Source organism: Neolamprologus brichardi, chromosome 12, assembly GCF_056152115.1.
Source record: "Neolamprologus brichardi isolate AB-2024 chromosome 12, ASM5615211v1, whole genome shotgun sequence".
NCBI classification, from domain to species: Eukaryota; Metazoa; Chordata; class Actinopteri; order Cichliformes; family Cichlidae; genus Neolamprologus; species Neolamprologus brichardi.
This window is the reverse complement of record NC_142115.1, coordinates 3017977-3040776: the sequence shown is the minus strand read 5'-3', so window position 1 is coordinate 3040776 and position 22800 is coordinate 3017977. Positions and strand designations below refer to the sequence as shown.

The 22800-nt window shown below is 43.6% G+C and overlaps 1 protein-coding gene across 9 annotated transcripts in view; it reads left to right on the top strand.

The window, feature by feature from the left end:
• The window catches only part of fbrsl1 (fibrosin-like 1), a 317456-nt gene that overhangs the window by 194312 nt on the left and 100344 nt on the right, over positions 1-22800 (top strand). For 7 of the 9 annotated variants that reach the window (XM_006805436.3, XM_087848891.1, XM_006805435.3 and 4 more), the window contains exon 5: positions 17920-17949. The exons of the other annotated variants lie outside the window; for them this stretch is intronic. In XM_006805436.3, the coding sequence (XP_006805499.2) occupies positions 17920-17949 (30 nt within the window). The remainder of the gene's footprint in view (positions 1-17919; positions 17950-22800) is intronic. 9 annotated transcript variants of the gene reach the window in all.

The window sequence follows — 22800 nt, the reverse complement described above, 5'->3', positions numbered from 1 at the left end:
ACTTATATATCATGTTTAACCTGAGCAGCGAAAGACGGTGGTGGGTTTGCTGGGAGTCCGGTGTTCTCACGGGCTCTAGTTAGCCTAGCCCCCGGCTAGCTATCGAGCTAGTGGGTAACAGACGTCTCCGGAAACGTCGGAGCACTTTTGAAAATATGTGGTGTCTTGATAAACTGAGCAGATATTTGAGGTTTACACAGCTACATTCTCGCGTGAAAACATGTTAATCGTTTATTTTATGACCCAGAAAGAATAATAAGAGTAATATTAAAACTAACTAGCTGCCGCCATTGTTGGAAACTGAGCTGGGCTGCGCTATGAATTCTGGGACACAGCTTCTTCTTGTTCGGGGTTTAACGGCAGCTGGCATCCTTGTACATGCAGTGCTGCCATCTTCTGTTTCAGTCCGTTATTACACTCTTAAATCCTACTACTTATTCCTGCGTCTTTTGGGATCTTACAAAGCTTCAAACGACGCGTCGACTATTAAATTAGTCGTCGACGATTTTGATAGTCGACGTAATCGTGACTAGTCGACTAATCGTGGCAGCACATTGTTGTGAAACAGCAAGACATCCAAATACTGTTACACAATCATACCAATCACATTTATATAGTCTATTAGACTGATTAAAACCATTAATTCTTTCTTTCTTTCTTTTGGTAGACACAACTTCATCAACTGCTCTTTAGCGTGGCACTGAGAAGTACTAATACTTGTTATATGTTACCCTAGTTTCATTGGGATTTTTAAGATACTCCCAGTGTATGAATGCATTTGTCCACATGTGTTGTAACACAGTTGCTGACTAACATGGTATAGAGCCATGTCTTAAATGGTTATCTGGTGGAAAAATAAGCATTTTCTTCACCTGTAGCTCAAAGTGAAACTTTTTAGTGACTTGTAATGCTGATTATTCATGAAAATGTCAAGTTAAACAAAGCAAACAAACATATTCATTGACAGACCTGAAATGACTCAGTGCTGCATCTGGTGGATGAAATAAGCTACAGTATTGTTGCAATGCAACGTTTCCCAGAAGCCCACCAGCTGACCTGGATGATGCTTGTAATTTTCCAAATTGGACAATCGAAGATGTTTTAATCATGTAATTGCTCAATTTGAGAGTTGAGACATTTGGTCAGAAAATCAAGATAACATGTGGCAAATAACTACATTCACACATGAGGAATGTACCAGCGATTCTGCGGTGTGTGGATTTTTTCTCTCTCGAGTTGCAAAAAAAGGAGGAGAATGTTTAAATCGAGTGCACGATCTGGGTTAGTAGCACTAAAAAGAATATTTTTTGCATCAGATACTGAAATGAACTGACTGCGCCTGTGATTGCGCTCACACTATTGTGCTATTGTCGCATTCAGTCAATCTTTCTGTATGTATTTGCTTCTAGAATAGCGAACCAGCATTTGTCTTTAAAACCATTAAACCATTATTTATTTTTCATTCGGAACGAGAGAGAAAAAAATCATCCAACAACTCCAGATGTGCGCCTGATTTCGATGATGCGTGGATTACAGTGTAACGATAATAAGGCTGCGGCACATTTGCCTGAACTCACCACATCCTATACTAGACAGACACACAGACTGATAAATATTTATGCTTCTGATTATTCTGTGTGCATTATTAATTGTACGAAAATATCCCTCCAAGAGGATCTCATTAGGGTAGGAAATAAGTCAAAGCTAATAAAGCTCATAGTTGAAAAAGCACTTTTGAACATCGCTCCCTATTTCCTCTCTTTATTTCGCCTGTGCTGAAGTTCATAAAATGCACTGTAAACGCATTCATTAGAATTAGTGTTTCCTCAAACTGAGTTGACTGGAGAAATTGTGTGTGATTAAATATTAGCTTGAATATAATTAGCATTTATTAGCAAACTCTGCTATGGCAGATAATGAAAATCTTAATGAAATGCTTTGTTGAATTATGTGTCGGGGGTGGGGGTGTCGGAGGTTGATTTTTTTTATATATTTTTGGTTCCCCGCACACTTGGAGTCAGCATGCCTGAGCTCACAGTGCAACATACATTTTTTATATTAAGTGATAATGTCGACAGCTGCTGTAATTGTAACATCCGACTAGTGGGCCCCTTCGCTGAGACGGTGTTTTGAATCTGTCTGCTCTGTACAGCAGCCTACAGTTAGTTTAATAGGCTCCTCAGTCTGGTAGAGCTATTACCAAATCCAACACAGACCATTAGGCTGCACGGGCTTAATTGCACATTAATTGGATAATTAGTCCTGCACTTTGTTTTTCTCCCATTTTCTCAAATCTTCTCCCTCATTTTGGCAAGCACTCGGTCATTTTGTAAATTTCCCTTTTGTCATTACGGTTTTCGGCGCAATGAGAAAATGCAGTTGTCGATGCCGTCGTCACGTGACTGACAATTTGCCGTGGGGAGCGCTCGCTCCACGGGGGGGTGCGGAAGCCGAGGTTTAGAGGGTCGAGGCAGCGCTAGGCTGTCTTCCTCCATGTTGACCCACAATGCACGCTGTGTTTGCATCTCCGCCTGCACAGAAACCAGGAAGAGGCATGCATTGTTAAATAGGCAACAACTCTCCAGGTCCACAAGGTGCATTATTTATGAACGTTTAAAAGAGATTTTATTCATCCCTTCCTCACATTTCTATTCCATTATTGTTTGTGCTCCAGGCATGTGTCTCAGCACTCTCAGATTGCTGCCATTAAATCCGGGGATCCATCGGATGGAGTTATCAAAGTAAATGTTTGGCACATTTGATAGCGTTTGAAATATCCTCCTGTTATAAAGCTCTCCGGGGAGAAAGAGGGACAGGTCTTTCATGCAAATAGCCGGTTTTCTGATATCACATGCTGTCTAAATATCCACACTTATCTCAGCGCTGTCAACAAATACACAGAGCACTCGCTTGATGTTCGGCTGGATGGGAAACGAAGAAAAGGCGCTCGTCAGGCCAGACGGCACGTAATGAAATCATTATCTTAAATTTGCAAGCAATCGATCCAGCGAGTTCAAGGTGATTTTACTGACCAAATGGTAAACATGTGGACGGCAGATACTTAGAAAGCCAAAAATGCGGATGACGACATGTAAATTGATCTGTTAATTTTGTCATTCAAAGCATATGAAGGCAATTTTGCGTTCGATTAGATGGCGGGTGTGTTTTACTGTAAAATGACTTTGGGGGACAGGGAGGAAATGAGTAAGAAAAACAAAGGTAGTGATGAACTGTGAGCTGCTCTGCCTTAATGAGTACAGCGCCGGCGTCCTCTGCCAGACCCTGATAGGTCTCCTGATTAGACAAGTAAAGCTCCGTCCTTTATTATTCCCACTTGCTTTTGTCTCTGCACTAATAATAGCCATAAAGTGTGATCATTCCAAAGTGTTAAAACGCTCCCCATAAACATCGGTCTGTTTTCGTTTTGTTTATTATTCATCTCGTCCAATTACCATTCTAAAGGGGGAGTGTTTCTCGCCAGACGCTGAGGGAATAGCAGATTAAAAGGCAATGAGGAAACATCTGTGTCTTTGCTTTGCCACAAATCTGCATCTCATTCCTACCGCTGGCATTCAGATAGACGGCGCCTACAATGCAGGGAAAAAAGTAAAAAACGCCAAGGTGCATAGGGCTAGCGAATAGAGAGAAGGGTTACCATAGAAACACATACCTCACATGGGTTTATGGGCTGCATCCTATCACATGCTATCAGGAATTACCATAAATCTTCTGGCAGCGAGGGCGGTGGTTAAGGTGCATCTCAGCAGTGAATGACAATGTGTTGATCCCCACATATCTGGAGATGCATTCAGCCTCTTTAAATCAAGAGGAAAATGGCATCAGATTTAGCTCGTGACAATAGAAAGATGGAGAGTGCCTCTAATGCGTTTCCTTTCATGAGCCTGTGTGCAAACACATATTGAAAATCGCAAAGAAGATGCCGGCTGCTTTTCCTTTATATTCACGCCATTGTGGATGTGAGCGGTCGCGAAATCGGAAACTTATTGGAAAGCATAATACGGCACAGACTTGTATTTATGCCCCGTAATCTTTGACTTGGTGTCATCGTGCTTATTCCGTGCAGTCACGGTGCGGCTGCCTGCACAGCGCCAAGGCTCGCGCGGAGAATTGTGTCAGAGCTCAGCGGTACATCAGTGCAATTTCCACAAATGGCACCTTTCCCCAAGCTCCCATCCTCTCGACCTCTGGCACTGAGTGACGACGCTGAGAGCATTATCAGATGTGTTCAAGCAGCTCCCGTCAGCACGACCCCGGTGGGCGGTACAGTTATCGAGTGACCTTTTCTGCATGGCTCCCTGATATTAACGCAAGCTCCCCGCCTTATTACCATGGGAACATTTCACAGAGTATTAGACTTAATAAATGACTTTTTTCCTCGCCTTCCATCTCTCCTCCTCCTTCACCATTTTTCTCTCCATCCTCTCCTCCCGCTCCCCTCATCCTTCCTGCTCCTGAGCCGATAACCCGACCTCCCCAGGGGCCCGGCCTCCATAATCGCGTCAGTTCATGGCCCTCTTATTCCGCAGAATTGCTTAATTGGTATGTGTTCTACATAACTGTTGGAGTATTAGACTCACAAATGAAGGTTAGAACCTCAGTGCTTGTAATCGACTGAAAGAAATTGATTTGTGCTCAGCTGCCCTTCTGGGACGAGACTTTATGGTTCTCTGAAGAAATGAAGCTTTTATAATTGTGTGTTCTTTCCCCCCTCTTCTCTCCTCTGGTCTCTCTCTTTTTCTCATTTCCTCCCTGCTAACTGCTTTGTTGACATTCATCAAAAGGCACGATGCCAGCAGCTAAAAGGTGATATATCTGTCGTCCGCGTTACTGCGCATTGTGCGTACGTGACACAAAAGTGCTAAATGTGTGCTGTTTCTGATCGTGGTTTAAATACTTTGTGATCTTGCAGGCGTGACGCGTCGTCATGCAGCATAAAAACTCATCACTGGTCTCGCTGGGTTGTGTGATACTAAGATTTCAGATAAATAGCTCAGTTTAAGTGATTATGACTTTATTATGATCGTGACTTTGTGGCTGAGTGGCCAGCGGGGTGGCGTGCATGAAATGCAATATAATGCTTATCAAATACGGACACCATTTAGATTTTAGTCCAAAAGTGAGCAAACACAGTAAAAACAAAGCGCATTACTGCAGCGGTCTCCAACCTTTTTTGCGCCACGGACCGGTTTATTCCCGACAATATTTTCATGGACCGGCCTTTAAGGTGTCGCGGATAAATACAACAAAATAAAACTAGTACTGGTACCGAAAAAAAGAAGATTTATTCATAACACACGTGAAAAGACCCAGGAAAACCGAGTTAACGATAAAAACGATAACAAAATAACGCTGAAAACTGATAAAAACCCTGAAAACTATACATTTCACACCTGAGCCTCAACTCTCATGGCCCGGTACCAAATGACTCACGAACCGGTACCGGTCCGAGGCCCGGGGGGTGGGGACCGCTGCATTACTGCATTAAAAAGGGAACTGGCAGACAGTGAAACAGTACACTAAGATTTCAGATAAATAGCTCAGTTTAAGTGATTATGACTTTATTATGATCGTGACTTTGTGGCTGAGTGGCCAGCGGGGTGGCGTGCATGAAATGCAATATAATGCTTATCAAATAAGGACACCATTTAGATTTTAGTCCAAAAGTGAGCAAACACAGTAAAAACGAAGTGCATTGCTGCATTAAAAAGGGAGCTGGCAGACAGTGAAACAGTAACTGTGGAAACTGTGGCAAAAGAAAAAGAGACAAATCGTCGGCGGGGCCACAGGAGTCAACCATCCCAACTTACTCAGAGCAGCACCCAGCAGCTGATTATTAGTTGCCAGTGTCTGTGTTCTGTGTAATGCATGACAGCTCCCTCTGACTTAGGTGACCGTAGATTATTTCTGCCTGTTTTCCAGGTGGGCAGACTCAGATGTGCTCGGTGCAGAGGTTTGCTCGGTGCAAAATCACATTTCACGCTTGTGCTAATGTCACCCGGCAAGTGAAGAGGAGTGAGAACTGGCAGGTGGTGTTTACAAATGAGAACCACAAGCCACCCCGACACCGAACGCTGATTTGATTATGGAGTGGCATGTAAGAGTATATGAATGTATGTAGCAGACCAGGTGGTGCATTAAAAGTAGATTAAGTGAAACAGATGAGTGTCACATGTTTTTTTTGTTTGTTTGTTTGTTTTGTTTTGTTGGGGGGGGGGGGGGTCTGTTTTGTCCAAATGGATGTCTCATCCTGGAGCTTGATGAAGGATTTTAAAAACAAGGTGGTGGTTTGAGGGAAAGACTTAGTGTGTTTACTTGCTTTCGAATTCTATTTAAAAGAGGAGAGCGTGTTTGTTGCGTATTCTTCTTTGGGCTCATTCTTCCTTGATGTTCTCTCGTTAGTGTTTTAGGTGATTCCTTCCCTTTAGGTGCTATCTGTTTGTACTGAGATAATTTCTGAGCTGAAAACGAGCACATTCACCAGCGCAGTACTTTGATGTATCTGCCCCTCAGTGACGTAAATTGCTCTTGAGCGCTTATAGCGTTTCATTATTACAGTAGGTTTATATTAAGCACCGCAGTTCTTTGAAATTATAAATATTGCAGAACTTTTCAGTTTGCTTCTAAAAAATGATTGTTTTTAATTTATTAGCTAACTTAAGAAAGTCACTTGTGATTTACCATCTAACAAACTAAGAGGCAGAGGTCGTCACTGTCAGATCTTTTCTACAGTTACTAATCTGCACACAACAGGAGCAGTTCCAGGCTGTACATCTACACCGAGGTTTAAAGTTTCCCCGACGTCAAGGATGAATAGAGTCCTCGGATCCAACAGGGCAGCTGCAGCTGGACATTTTTAAGCCCCGCCTCTGGTAAAACATTTAATGTGCATCCATCCATAACTTTGTAAGTAATCCTGCTTACATACAGACAAACAGACAAGGCAAAGAAATCATAGACAAATCACAGAACCTCGACAAAACTCTGATATTTCGCTGGTTTCTTCATCTTAAAGCTCATCGAAATCTACCGCGAGGCTGCCAGAGAGGAAGGAAGAGCGTAGCTCTTTCATGTATCTGCACCAAAACAAGGTTTACGGGCTTGACACCGTTTCCACAGGATGTAACAAGCACATCATTTTATCACTGGAAAGCACTGCAATGAAGAAAACCTAATTTTTCCTACTAACACCACAGTTAGTCAGATCTAACCGACAGGATCTGCAAAGCTGAACGGCTCCCCCTGCACACCCCCACGCCCACCCCCTAAGTTTGCTTGCCTGAGGGTGGTGCCCACAGGCGTGCTGTTGCTTTTCTGGCCTATGGGTAACTTTGATTGGACTGGAGCTGCATTTCTGTAGCTGTTGGCATGAAAGCTCTGCAGTTGGCTGAGCTTGTTTTTATTTATTTATATACAGAGGCTTAAACTTGTAGAAACAACGTCATGTGAACTAATATTAATTTTTATTTGAGCTCTCAAAAGCAACGAGGATGAGGCAAGTCGGAGCAAATCAGAAAAGTACTTTTTGCTGTGGTTTATTTTATAGTCTGGAAAATAAATAATAATAATGGATTGCATTTATATAGCGCTTTTCGGGGCCCTCAAAGCGCTTTACAATACCACTATTCATTCACTCTCACATTCACACACTGGTGGAGGCAGCTACAGTTGTAGCCACAGCTGCCCTGGGGCAGACTGACAGAAGCGAGGCTGCCATATCGCGCCATCGGCCCCTCTGGCCAACACCAGTAGGCAGCAGGTGAAGTGTCTTGCCCAAGGACACAACGACCGAGACTGTCCGACCCGGGGCTCGAACCGGCAACCTTCTGATTACAAGTCGAACACCCAACTCTTGAGCCACGATCGCCCCTAAGACCTGAATTGTAACACATTCATAACATAATGTGTCGTTGCTCTTCTCAGCGTAATCTTCTGACGCCACAGTAGCTGATTGTGAACCTGAATGACCCATAATTCTAACTATATGTGTGCAGTTCTTATTCTACAAATCTTGGTAATTGTTAGCAAATGCAAATTGAGCTTTGATGTCCTGTAGCAGCAGGCCCAATCCAATCCCCTAATCAACCGTGTGTGATTTAACAGTGCATCCTAAGCATTAGTATTCCAGAGCAGGATCCCTCTTGGATCCAGGCTAGGATTATCCGAGCTCTTAACATCTCAGCTAAGCTGGTTAACACCTGTTTTTATTGACATCTGAACACCATCTTCTTTGGTTTTAAAAGATCTCCTCTTGCTCTCCCCAGCAGGTTAGTCTCTCTTCTTCTTCTAGGCTACAACCCACTTAAATGACCATTTTTCCCAGCACAAGCGCTGGTAGCAGGCCAGCAGCAGTACTGGAGAGATTAGAAGTTAAATCACAACATTAAGCATCATAATTGCACTCCTTATTAGAAATACAGCTGCATTAAAGTGGAGTCACTTTGGTGTATGATATAAAAAACATGACCACAGCTAAGTGTTGTGAGTCCTCGTCTAGACATGAGCTACAATTTCAAGAATTCCCCATTTTACTGTACATTTTTGTTCAAATTCTTTAGAGTCATTTGACAGGGAAGAGAGGAAAACAGGCTCTCTTTACAAGTTTATTACTCTTAATATTTCCTCTGGGGCCCATGTTTGCCCCAGTGTAACTGATGTAATATTCCATTCAGGCACTGATAAAGCCTGGGGGATTCGACTTAGCAGCGGCTGTAAAGTCCCAAAGAAATCCTCGCGCTCCCGTGTGTGCCTCTGTCTGTTTTGCCAAGGTCAGCAGGGGAAACTTTGAAGAATGTCCCAGGATTTGTCTAAATCATAAAGTATGGATCCTCTTAAGCATCGCAGGCATTAGAGCTGAGCCCTATCAATGATTCCATTAACCTAAATTCCAAACCGGGCTTCACAACATGACCACATTAACCTCGCGGATTTTACCAAGCTCTTGATCCCTAGCTATTTAGAAAGACTGGAATGAATGGTCACTCGCAATTGTCCGACTAGCAGCTACGTTTCCTGCGCCAGAGAAGGAATTATCTCTAATATGACCCCATGTTTGGCCACGTGTCCACACGTTTGTGGTTGTTTTTCTCCAACCTTACGACTATAACAGAAGCTGATTAGACAATAGCAGCGGCGCTGCGCGAGGAGAGTTGACAAGGACAGAATCCCAAGCAGCTGATTTTTACCTTTCCTAGATGAGCAATAATCATTTCAGGCTAACGGTGCAGGGGCGAGCAGAGAAGAGGAAGAAACAAATGTCTGCCTTCATTAGGACAAAGGGAGGGTGAGCAGAAGAGCGCCTGACAAGCCAGTAACGCCTCATTGTCCCTGATCTCAAGTTTCATAAATTTCCACGGCTCTCGTTAAAGGACATGTCGCTGCTGTCACCAGGCGCTAACTCGTTATCTCCTCAATGCCGTAAAATGCTGTAATTAACATTCAACAACTGTAACCGATCCAGCATTTCTCCTCTCTAGCCGCTAATTGCCACGCTATTGTGCTCGCACATAAGTGCCCCTTTTGTATGTGTGCTTGTGGGTACACATCGCTGCGGTTCATTTTTTGATTGTAAATAGAGGTGAGAAAGCAGCTCGAAGCTGAACCGCGTTCTCTTTCTAATTATTACGTTTATGCTTCAGTCAAAGATTTTAGTGTTTCCGGAAGATTTTCACCGACATCTGGACGTTTTAAACGCCTTCTGTGCAAGAGTGAAATTCAGGCTTTGCCAGCAGATGCTTTGTAGTAGACTCGTCACGGCAACACAGCGTGTATTTATTACTGTATTGGAGGAGTATTGGTTGAAATCACAATTACTGTTATTATGAATTTCAAGGCAATGTCTGCTCTTGGTTGTGAGGATATGGAGTGTGCTATTATTCAAGGCAATTCATCATTCCCCTATTAGCCATGCATGAGCGACCCTGCTAAGTCATATTCTTCACTTCATCATATACAATCTTGTACGGCTGCTACACAAGATCACTCAGAGAGTGCTGACGGCTCTTAATGACATCGTTTTGCTTTCTAGGTTTCAGATTTTCATTCAGAGCTTCTTGTAGGTCCCCAGCTGTTTGAGCTCTGTCTTAGACAGATTGGTATATGCTTTCCTTTCAGCCGCTCCCGTCTGAGCTGACTGCGGCAGCCATCACAAGGCCTTATGAATAATTAGTCTGGGTCAACTGATACGCTCCAGCTCCAGACACCAATGTCATCTACTCTGCCAGCACCAGCCAAAAGCCAGATTAACTGTGTGCAGTTCTTCTCAATCGAGTCAGTTAAAGCCGATGCAGCTCTTGTTATTCAAAGGTAGCTGGCTAGATGTAAGTCGATACGGGGCAGCCCCTCGAGGCCGAGCGTGGAACAGGAGAAGGGACGTCAAATTATTGGTGTCACGGGGGCCACTTTTAGAGGCTACTACGGTGGTCTGTCACAGATATACAATCACCTGGTGCTTTGTCTGCGCTGCTGGGCCTTGGTTTCATTCTCCGGGGATTACGGCGAATGCCAGGGTAAGATTTCCGAGAGCCAGGAAGGCCCCAGGGGGACAAACAAAACCAAATTGTTGCGTAGTGTTTCTTGTCCAGGTTTCGTGTTCAGGTCAGAGGAGAAGTAGTGCATGTGTCTGGGGAGCGGTGCGTTCACAGGGCTAAAAGCTTCATTGTCAGACACACGGCGTACTCGTCTGTTATGCCGCTTTGTTTCATTTTTTCGAGAGGAAGTATCTCTTCGGGTTATGACATCAAGCGTCTCCATAGCAGCATCAGAGCTTCTCCACTAAGTCTTTGTGACTCTTTTTGAGGGTTAAGCAACTTTATCCCTTTATTTTTGACTTTTAGGAAAGTCTTTAATAGATCGTTTAGTAACCTGCTGCTGTGTGGTTACCAGTCTGGCTTTTTTAATGCTTCTCCTCACAGATCAACTTTTTTCTGCTGTCCGAGGCTCAAAAACTAAACATGTATTTCACAGAACTAACTTTCAGTTTGTGTGGAGCTGTGGCTTAACCCCACATATAGATAAGCTGCTCTTTTAGCAACTCATGGCACCCTTGTGGTTTCACATGTTTGCACAATAGGCACATAGGTTGTGGTTTTTCTCACATTTTCACAACGGCTCACCACCAACGAAACTGCTATAGCTGCAGAGCTTAAACTCTCACTGCCTGCTCGCGCTCCTTCCTGTTACATTTCTGTGAAAACGCCATCTTAAATTAAAAATTAATTAGTCATCAAACCTTTAAAACGCATCTGAATTGCGTTCGCCTTGCTGCGAGAGCTTGGGAAGAAACAGGATATATTTTTGGCGAAATAATTGTTTGCCTAGTGCTAAAATGCTCCATACTTCTCTTCATTAGAAACAAGCTTTAAACTCAGGCCATGGAAGAATCTGACCTGAACCTTTTTATATTAGTGCAGCTATTAGTGTAATAACCTTAGGTTCAATAAAGCATCAACGTCAGCTGATGTTGGTAAAGACACAAACACATGCCTTCAGCTAAAGTCCTAAATTGTGTACTTAATGCTCCTATTGGCTCTAATTTGACCTGTAATGTCAACGAGACCAGCTGAAGTCTTAAAATGTCTTGATTGGACATAGATCTGGAAAAAATTATCTCTGACTGTGATAAATTTTTCACACAGCAACAATACGGACATGCTACTTGAGCAAAAAAAGAAAGAAAGTCCTTTCACAATCACCATGAAGAAATGAGAATGAATTCTCCTCGAGGGTATGGGGGGGGGGAGAAGAAGATGGAAAGTATAAATGAGGCAAAGTGTCATCATATGGCATTTTTTTATTAGATTGTTAAAGATAGATCTAATTTTAATTTGGGCTAATGCGAGGAACACTATCAGCCATTGACCAAGGGTGTCTTATGACTTACTTGACGTACTTTGCTCAGCAGTCTTGTGCTTTTACTCTGAACTTAAATGCAGACAGTGGGTCGTGCACAGGGACATGGTAATTTTAAGAGCTCTCGCACTCCCTGCTCAGTTCATGAACTTCAAAACCCCTCCTCTATCCTCCAGTTCAGCTCCTGGAAGTAGCGCTATATTAGTATCTCCCAGAAAGCGTCGAGCAAGTCTGCTGCTTCTGTTTACAGCCCGTTCAATCACTCTGAGTACTAGTGGCATACTGATTTTCTTGGAAACACCAAATGCCACAGCCCATCCTGGCTTCTCGCTAGTAAGGTATTTATCATATGAAAATTTGGAACTGTCTGACTCGCGCGTTTTACTAGCCTGGTCCTGGAGCTGGGACTGATAAAATGTTGTAATATATGTACTGCAGTCAAAATGGAACATAAAAGTATCCCTGAATACTGTGAGATTTACACTCTGTCACGGGGAAGCGGTTACTTTTACGACGCTGTTGCACTGAACATAACTTTTGTAAAAATGGGTCATTTGTTTTTTATTTGTTTTGCTTTTTGTTTTTTGTTGTGTGCTTCAAGTAAGAGTCTAGACTAAAAAAAAAGCGACTCAAGTGTTGGTTTATTATATATGTAGTGTACTGTCTCCTCATATTGTGTATTTTATAACTCTTTATAGTTCCAGTCTGTGTGTCTATGTGTGTCCTGTTCTTATGTGTATCCACTGGGGACCTCGAACCCTAGCCCAGGCTAACAGCTGGTTTTCTGCCAGTTTTTCTGCAACGCTACGAGAAAATTATCTGAGCTGTGTGGTTGCTCGTGGCAACCTGATGTAACATTAAGCAGGTTGACCAAGCTCATGCAAGATTGATGTCTTTAAGGCTGCACTTTGCATCTGTGACACTGACAGTAGGCCCTCAAACCCAAGGTCATAGGTCACATGACATCTTCATTACATGACATAGATGCAGCCCAGTTTTCACAGACTGGAGGTTATTCGTTTACAGTGTTTGCTACCAACGTTATTAAAGTTAACATCACATTCATATAACAGACAACTCATTGGGCACCGAATGTCAGCAGGCTTTTAATCATGCCGCTTCTGTCCTCGGCTCTTTCAGGTTGCGCTCTTTTTCCAGTCTCTGGCTTCCTGGGACTTGTCCATTTACCCAACATCTCCCTCAGCAATGAGGAGCATTTGCTCATCAGCCATATTTAAAGTGCACACAGGATTAACTCAGCTGAAGACTTAGCGCACATGCACAGTCACCCCATGCTCAGTTTGCTGTTTCCAGGCCGCGGATCGGCAAACGGCTCTGTTAGGCTTTCCTCTCTCTTATTCAACGTCGCTCTGGGCTACCCGGGCCTCTACCTCCTCCTCCCTCGTCCTCATTTCGCCTGAATTAATTGAGTTCTCATTTTTGTGAGAAAGCTCACAGGAGAGCTGTGTGAGAAGAGAGAGAGGAGTGATAGAAAGAATAAGATAGACACAGGAAGATCAGTGGTAGTAGCCTAGAGGGCAAAACTCTCCCAGAGGTAAGCAGTCACCACTTCCTGGGGGATGAAGGAGTCCCTCCACAGTGACTTATATCTTTATCCTCTCAGCACTCATCGCTCAGCGCTTATGGGAAACGACCCGTAGGCTAGTGGTAAGGGTCAGGCAGCTGGGCCACTTCAACCCTTCTGACTCAAGGGAGATTTCCACCTAATTTAAGCTCTTTGTGTCTGTGACATTAAGAGAAAGGCAGGTTAAGTGGTTTCTGATGAAATAATAAAAATACAGGTGTGTGTGTGTGTGTGTGTAAGATATACCTGGATTTTTATCATCATCATATAGTCAAGCCGTAATCCTGTAGGTCTTCTAGATACAGACAGACAAACTGGTAATGGCTAAATAACCGAACATAGTAGTGGTGGACAAGCAGAGGAAAAGTAGTGATAGATCAGGAAGAAGGAACACAAGAAGCTCAAAAAGATGTGGAGGGTGACAGCAACAGTGGTCCCAGTGGTAATCGGAGCATTCGGGTGGGTGACCCCCAAACTGGGCGAGTGGCTCCAGCAGATCCAGGAATTATATCCTAGATCTCTGTCCAGAGGTGCAGTTCCAGGACCAGCAAAGATACTGCACTCCCAGGCCTCTGACAGAGGACCTGAGCTTGAAGGATAAATACCACCTGCAGGGCGAATGGGGAACTGAACATAGCAAGCTCACAAACAAACACATTAACAGAAACAGAAACCAAATGAGAAAAATCTGCTGTAGCATAAGTGAATGTAAATTTTAAAAGGTAACATCCTAAGCCAACATTGAACATTCTGCAGAGGTTAGCATGATATGCAGCGTTTCCACAAAATAAAAAGTGCATAAAGCACCAAATATGTGACCCAACACATGTTACTAGTATAGAAGTGACGCCCAAACATGACTTTACAGTGAGTTTGTGCCTTTTCTTGTACTTGTTACAAATACTCAGAATGGAAATAGCAGACGTGGTTAGGGCTTAAGAGTGATTTAAGAGTGTAATAACGGACTGAAACAGAAGATGGCAGCACTGCGTGTACAAGGATGCCAGCTGCCGTTAAACCCCGAAGAAGAAGAAGCTGTGTCCCAGAATTCATAGCGCGGCCCAGCGCAGTTGTCAACAATGGTGGCAGCTAGTTAGTTTTAATATTACTCTTATTATTCTTTCTGGGTCACAAAATAAACGTTTGACATATTTTCAAGCGAGAATGTAGCTGTGTAAACCTCAAATATCTGCTCAGTTTATCAAGACACCACATATTTTCAAAAGCGCTGCGACGTTTTCGGAGACGTCTGTTACCCACTAGCTCGATAGCTAGCCGGGGGCTAGGCTCACTAGAGCCGTGAGAACACCGGACTCCCGGCAAATCGTTTTCAAACCCACCGTCTTTCGCTACTCAGGTTAAACATGATATATAAGTCACTTAGATAACTTCAAAATGTTATTGTTTGGCTTTTTTTTGTATTTTATTTGTTCCTGAGTAAATCTGTTTGGCTGAGATTAAAGTTATAGTTTTTACACAGCTGAATAAACGTCAAGCAGACAGCTGATTATCAGAAGTGTAAGATGCTCTAGAATATACTCTGGTGTCCTGTTATATTTTAGATAGCAAGGAGTTTATTAAACTTCACCGAAACAATCTGCAAATTTCATTAAAATTTAATAAACTATCATCTTGTCTTTATTTTTAGTTAGCACATACCTTAAACACTTAAAGCTGTAAGCTAATGATAGTTATATAAGAGCAGATGTTGCTGGTGCAATAAGCTGTATGTTTTACGTCCAATGGATTTGATTAGTCAAATAATCGGTGACTAGTCGACTATCAAAATAATCGTTTGTGGCAGCCCTAGACGTGATATACTCTTATTAACTCCAAACCATTGCAACTTCTTCCTTTGCAATATTCTTACATGGACTGACAACTTAGGTTGCTCTAAGTTGAGATAAACACTTGTCGAGCTGTTACAGCCAATCGCCCGCCTCTATCCCTCAATGTCACTGCCTTAGCACTCAATAATTCAAAGCTTGGTGGTAATGAGCTCCCCGTAGGCCCTGTCCCCAAGGAGCCTCCCCACTGTGCCTCCACTGTAATGTAGTTATATCTCATGTCAGCCTTCAAATCAATTACATTTCTATCTGATGGCTATGTAATTGCGCCTGATTGAGTTTTTGGCACGCCAGCCAAGTGTGTGGCTCCCAAACTCAAGCCAGTCAAAACAGGAAGCTTCATCAAATGAAACTGTATTTCATCCTGATTGAGGCTGCTCGCATGATAAGCACAGCTGTAATTATGATAATAATAACAATAGCAATCTGTGTTTTCTCATCTTTGTTGTTTTTTTTCCCCCTTGCTCTCCAGATGATTTTTTTGCCCCAAGGACAACGAGCAGTGTTTACTTTACTCTAGATGCAAAGCCTGATTTGATTGTTGGTAGCATGCGCAATTTAGTAGATTAAATGCAAAACATAATGCTTTTGTATAAATCTAAGTGTGTTTGAGTTTCACTTTGTTATAATGCAGCAGGATTTTTCTGCTGGACTACACACCCACACAGTGCTTAGTGATTTCTGCATGTTGCTTAGATATTAATGTCAGATATACAACTGCCAGCGGAGATCTGCTGGCTTAGTGCTGCATAATGCCAAGAAATGAGAAGTCGACTTTTGTCTGGAGCAACTAACTGACGGTGAGCTCGTTCTATTGACCCAGACTGGATGGATTGACAGATGACTGGATCGTCAGCAGACAAATGACAGAAGATGAATAGATAGATGGGTGGAGGGATGAATGAATGAAAGAAAGCATGAATGGACATACAGATGGATGGCAGGTTGAATGAGTAGACAAATGTACCCATGGATGGATGGATGACTGGACATTCAGATGGATGGGTGGATCAACACAATACATGCCTGGGTGGATGGAGGAATTCTCTAATGGAGTAGTACTGAGATAGATGAGAGGGAGGATGCTGTGGTTAGGTGCATCAGCAACTAAATAGTGATGAATTGTGGTCGCTGTCAGCAGCACTAAGTATAACAGACATAGTAAAGCAGCCTGGCTCATCCATAATCAGCAGACCCAGATGATTGTCTTCGTGCCAGAAGAGAACGCACAAAGAGTATCCACCAATCTGTCTTTTTATCCTCACTTCATCATCCCTTTACTTTATATATACCCGCTTACTCTTGGTGCTCTTGCCCTTTAAATGTCTTCATTTATATCATATCATTTCTCTTTTTAAGGCCTCGCAGCTCTCCTTCTTTCTTGCTGTCTGTCTGTCTGTCTCGCTCGCCCCAGCACCGTCTTTTGTGTTAACAGCCTTCTCTTTTTTTGCAGTGGGGGAGCCACTGGGTGCACATCTACAATCTCGCCTTTCATTTCATGGCTTCTGGAAATGGATGTTTTACTGCCTTCATTAAGGCATGCAGCAGTCAGCGCTGTGTTTTCCCTCTGAAGTTTAGCTCCATGAACCTCACCATTAGAGGACATTATGGCCCCAGATTTCAGGGCACAGTGGAACACTGTATAATTTGATTAGTGTTATTAATCAAGTGGAATACCGCTCCTTTCGCCCCCATCTCACTAACCGCCCCCCACTCCCAGCCGCAGCCCCCTCCTTTTTGCCATTTTACTTCTGCATTCAGACCCGTCAGATGTTCTCGTCCCTCTTCCTCCTCCCCTTATTCATACACTTCTCTGTCACCTGCACAACACACATGCACTGAAATTGACAAAAGGCCGTACACCTTCCCTTTTAAAAACAGTGATTTACCACTTCCCACCCTCCAACCAGACCCTCTTCCCCAGCCTACACCGAGCTCTACCCCCCCACCCGCCCAGGACATAAATCAATTGAGATGAAAGTTCCATAATTGTGCTTGCTGGGAGGGATTTGAGCAAAATTGCACTATGAATTTTTTAAAGGGAATTTTTACTAGCTGTTCAGCAAGACTTGGGCGGCGAAGGAAGGTGAGGCCACGAGGATTTATGGGCCTGGATTCTTCATTACTGAAGTAATTTTCCTGCAAATGATAGTGCAGCACCCCGGAGGGGGGAGCGCTGCCCGCCAGGGAGAGTACAAACCTGCTTAATCTCTCGTGGAGAGAGCAGCTCAGAGCACTAATATCATCTGTAAGGGACTGGGGCTCCATTTGTTCACATCTAAGCCACAGCCAGTGAATTTGTGATTCCTATTAATTGATTGCTCAGATTTGTTCCAAGAGTAGCTACAAGTTGATTTCATTACCAAGACGAGTTTTTGTTAGAACTGCTGGGAAACGCGCTTTTGAAGATGAACTGTTTTCATAAAATGTGTGTCTTTCTGTGGTTGAGTCTTTCTGAGTGTCTATCCATCCTCATGCCGACGAAGACCTGCTTTGCTAAGCTGTTGTGTTGTTGCTTTAGCACAGGCCCACCTTTCTCTCTGCATTTGGCCTTTCCTCCCTCCTCATTTTAACCTTTCTCAGTCCAACATGGCTGACGCTCTGTCTCCATCTCTTTAGGTGCAGCATGCAGCAGTGGCCCTCCTCAAGGTTAGTGCGTCCATGATGCCAGGTCTCATTCTGTATACTGCCTGCTGTCCATTCAATTTTACAGCTCAGTAGCTTGAGAAGCAGGGGGGGCTAAATCTGCTGCAAGACGGAGAAAGAGAGGGAGGGGAGGAGGACGGGAGAAACCAAATTATTGTGCATCCTGTCACCAAGTGAAGTGTATCTCATTCCAGGCACACTAACAACTCGAGACAATTAGTCACTTCTCGCTAGGCTAGACCTGAGACTCGCTTGATGGTCAAAAAGAGACGGGGCATAGAGGACCCTCTGCTATGGCTGAGCACTGCAGCTGCATTCAGTGGAAAGGGCAGCAAGTTAGAGATAAATTGAGGCTGCTGCAGCATTTGTTTCAGCACTGAGAAAGAATTAAATTAAAGGAACATGGTTCTGGGATAAGTCATGAAGATCTGCACAAAGAACTGCACCTTAAAAATGTCTCTGATGCACAGTAATCTCCATCGGTAGCATCCGCCTGGGCTTTTCTGAGGATAAACTTAGTAATGTCAGTTACATACCACCTTCACTCCTTCTAAGGTAGTTTGAGGCCAAAGATGAGGCCTGCCACCACATGCTCCTGAACAAAAGTGAAGCATGACTAAGGTGGGTGGTGCGTGGAAGATCAGCAAGTGGAATGAGAGAAAAGTTTGTCCTGGGCCCTCTGGAGAGATGCAGCGTGACCAATTGAGGTGAAGGGGATGAATGAGGCCATTCACTGGGCCTAATGAAAGAGCTCCTGCTGGGTCTTGAATGTGGGTGGGCCCATCTGCACCACATAGGCGTGCTCAAACCAGTGACCTCGAAAATTACCCAGGAAAGCACTTTGGGACAGTCACCCCAGCAACAGGCCGAGGTCTGCATGGTAACCAGGCGCTTCAATCAGCGCCTGGCAGCTTCTTGAACGGGGCGAGTTTTCCTTCTGTTCTGAAAGAAGTCCGTGTGAAATCAACTCCGAGGGACATCCTCCGTTTCTTTTTAAAGGGGAGATGCCAGCGATTGTCCCATGTGAAAACTTTTCTGCGAGGTGTGGAATGCAGCCCTCAGGAGTTTTCCTTTTAAGACACAAAGCACTGTTTGTCTTAGGCGGCACATATACATATGTAGCTGAGTGTTTGTGCAGTTCTGTACACAGTATTTAATTAGGCTTCCTCAAATGCACAGTAACAGGTTTACGAGGCTTTGAAACAGTTCTGATTACAAAGATATAGATCAGGAAAAGCGATTCCCTCAAGACTCCTGGGAGTGGACATTAGGTTTACAAAGCATCTCTAAGTATCTGGTTCACGGGGCTTTATCTGTCTTATTTGGTTTAATATATTCAGTCTTGATGAGCCAAAGGCGTGCAGGTCATTGAAGTTCCATTCCTGTCTCCGTTTCCTCGTGGAACTTTTGACAGCGTGAAATGACAATCCGCCCCTGCATGCATCTGCCACGTCAAAAAGTAATGAGATTGTGCTGCTGGAAATATCACTACAAAGCATCAGGCCTGCACTTGGGTCTGACTGCACCTTCAAACAGCGCTGCCTGCCAGCTCGCCTGCCTCGCCTGCCTGCTGCAAAAGAAATGAACAAAAACAATCAGAATCAGAGACAGAGAAACGGCAAGGGAAGCTCCCCATGCTGAGACAAACGAACACGCCGGGGCCTTTCATCCTGAGAGTGATTAGCCATCCGAACCGTTTTAAAATCCTGCTTTGAGTGTGTTCCTCAAACGAAAGAGCTCCATTGAGGAGTGGTAGTGAGATGTTTCTGGCTGGGAAGCGCCAGTGATCTAGCCTCTAATTGTGGCGTCGCTGACAAGACTGGTGTGGCTGGGAGCTTTTTAAGCGAGGCTTTTTGCTACGCTCTTGTTCCCTTCCTGTCAGATCCGCCACCAAAGGCACCAGGAAACAAAAGGGCCCCTCAGATTCTGCTCTTACATTCATCTGCCTATTGCTTTGTGCATAAATACAGACCTAATTTAACACATTAATAGTCCCTGATGCTAGCTTAATGTGACCAAAACGACATTATTTCCTGTAAACGCGTTGTCTGGTTACAGATGCAAATGTAGGTTGGTTTCCACACTGTAATTCCTGTCTAATTCTTGTTTTTGTAGCTTTCATGTTTTCCGTGTTATTACTGATCGAATTCTGAGCTTCAAACACGATACTGACACATTGGCAAGAGTTTAGTTCTGCAGTACAGAAGGAACAAAGACGTGTTCAAGGTCTTTGAGCAGCATTCAGCAGAGCTGGTAGGAGCTTATTTGGCATAGAAAACTTTTCGTATTCTCGATAGTCTTCAGAAGTCACATTGTCAAAGGTTTGAGGTATGGCAGAGAAGCAGTTTGACAAATGAAAGAAACAGCGATGCTAGGAAGAGAACACAAGGGGAGCGTGGGTTAGGGGAAAAAATAGGAAAGGATTTAAACCCCGGCTCATAAAAATCAGTATTATAACAACATTAATTGATGCTGCTGAGTACCATATGTGACGCCATATGGAATAGCTGCCCCAGAGGCCCGCTATAATAGACAGCCTGCAGTGGTGCACACAACTTGGCACATTTACAAACAAGGGACGTCCCATTAATATCAAACACACAGACTGAGCAAGAGACAGTGAGAGAGGGAGTGAGAGGGCATGTGAGGGAGGGAGGGAGGAAATAAGCAGAGGAACTGATTTAGTTCATGTTTTATTTGGTTGCCATCTTTAGACCTTTTGTTTTTGCTCATCTCATGTTATCTTTTATATGTATTATATGTATATATAAATATGTATGTTCAAACCCAGCCTCTCTAATCTCACCGCTCCTTAATTACAGTAATAAATTGCCCCTCCCTTTTGGGTTGATCACATCACCCTCTGTCCGCCCAACGGCCACTCCCACCGCAGATGCCCAGTGTTCCTTTCATCACACACACACAGACACACACATTAGCAGATGAGGTGATGTATGGCACCTCGACAAAGGTGGCATTAGAAATCTCTGTTTAACCTCCAATCTTGAAGCTGTTATTTACTGCTGGCTTAAGATGAGTTTCCGCTCCTTGTTGCTCGCAGCACTGATCCCCACATAGATTGTGTTTATGTAATGACAGTCAGTGTTGGGAAGGTTACTTTTAAAATGTATTCCATTACAGAATACAGAATACATGCCCCAAAATGTATTCTGTAACGTATTCCGTTACGTTACTCAATGAGAGTAACGTATTCTGAATACTTTGGATTACTTAATATATTATCATGCTGTTTACAACTACATGAATGTACTGTTGCTGTGATTTATTACTGTTACTGAAGGTCCGCGGCTCCGAACCGTAGTAAAGGGACCTCTGGCTAATACGGTGGGTTCTGTGTCGGCTCGTAGCCGAAAACTAGCTTTACTTTGTTGTCTGGGTCAACTTTGCTAGCAGAGACAGAGAGAGGCATTGAAAGGCTGCTCCAACAGAACTTATTGTTTTGGAGGAAAACACGAACACGGTGTACAGTCGAGTCTTAATAGCTTACTTACAGCTGGGCTCGTCAGGCACTCTTCTTGGCTGCAGTGGTTATTATTATATTTACATGCTTCCAGCTCCCGTTTTTGCTCGATGACAGCTCGTACTTTTCCTTTTTCTCCCTCCCTCGCTCACAGACACATAACGTGTACGGCAGTCTATTCTCCCTGCAGCACGGACTACACTGCCCATGAGGCTACATTCTTTAGAGCTATACCTGTAGCATTCTGCCTATTAGCTTAGCACAACAACAACAACAGGCGCTCTCTCACCCAGGAAACACGCAGAGAGAGAGCGTCACCCTGTAACCATGGCAACCGTAACGCTGCCGCCTGGAACAACAGAACGTAGCTGTCAAACAAAACCCAAACAGTACTGACCCGCCACAATATGAAACAGGGAAGTACCGCCGTGTAATCCATTTATTTCAACAAAGTAACTGTATTCTAAATACCACCTTTTTAAACGGTAACTGTAACGGAATACAGTTACTCATATTTTGTATTTTAAATACGTAACGGCGGTACATGTATTCCGTTACTCCCCAACACTGATGACAGTTACAATGTATTTAAAACAGTAATGAACAGAAAATTCATGTTGGAGTTTTGAGATTCATAGCTTTTTATTTAGTTACCTGTTATAGCGAAAATCTGCCAAGCGCAGTTCACGCATTCATATATTTTCATAACTTAAAGGACACGACTAATCAGCCGATTCTTACTTTCTCGTTCTGCCAACTTTAGACATCACATTCTCCTAGTTTTCTAAATTATAATTTGATCACTTGTTAACCCCAAAAATGTCCAATTAACAAAGATATTAGACCAAAATCATGGCGAGAGTTAAAGATTAGTAAATTATTACTGCTAAGTAACAGTTTTAGCTCACGTAAAGCACAAAACAACGTAAATTACAAAATTGCAACAAAACATTTGGGCAGTGAGGTGGCTAAAACTGCAGTTGAAGCTTTTATCCCACAAATCTGTGCAAATGTTCCTTGTGATATCATGTGATAGCATCGTTACTCCTTTGTATGCCAGGGGCATCTGCAGACAGACATGTATCCAGCTTTGGCCACGCATAGCCTGGATGCACATCCATCCTTCATACGCGAGGCTCTTCTGACTCTTCTGACATGCCCAGAGCAAGTAGGGAGAGAGAGAGATCCTTCTGAAACTGAGTTGTCAGCCATTCTGTTGACTTTCATAGAATGTGAGGCGAAACAAGAATAGTGTACAGCTGTTTCCTCCCTGACACAGAGGGAGGCAGATGAAGAGCAAAAGAGGGGGAAAGAGAAAGAGGGAGGGAGGGAGGAAGAGAGAGCTCTCCGCTCTGTGATGTGCACTGATGTAG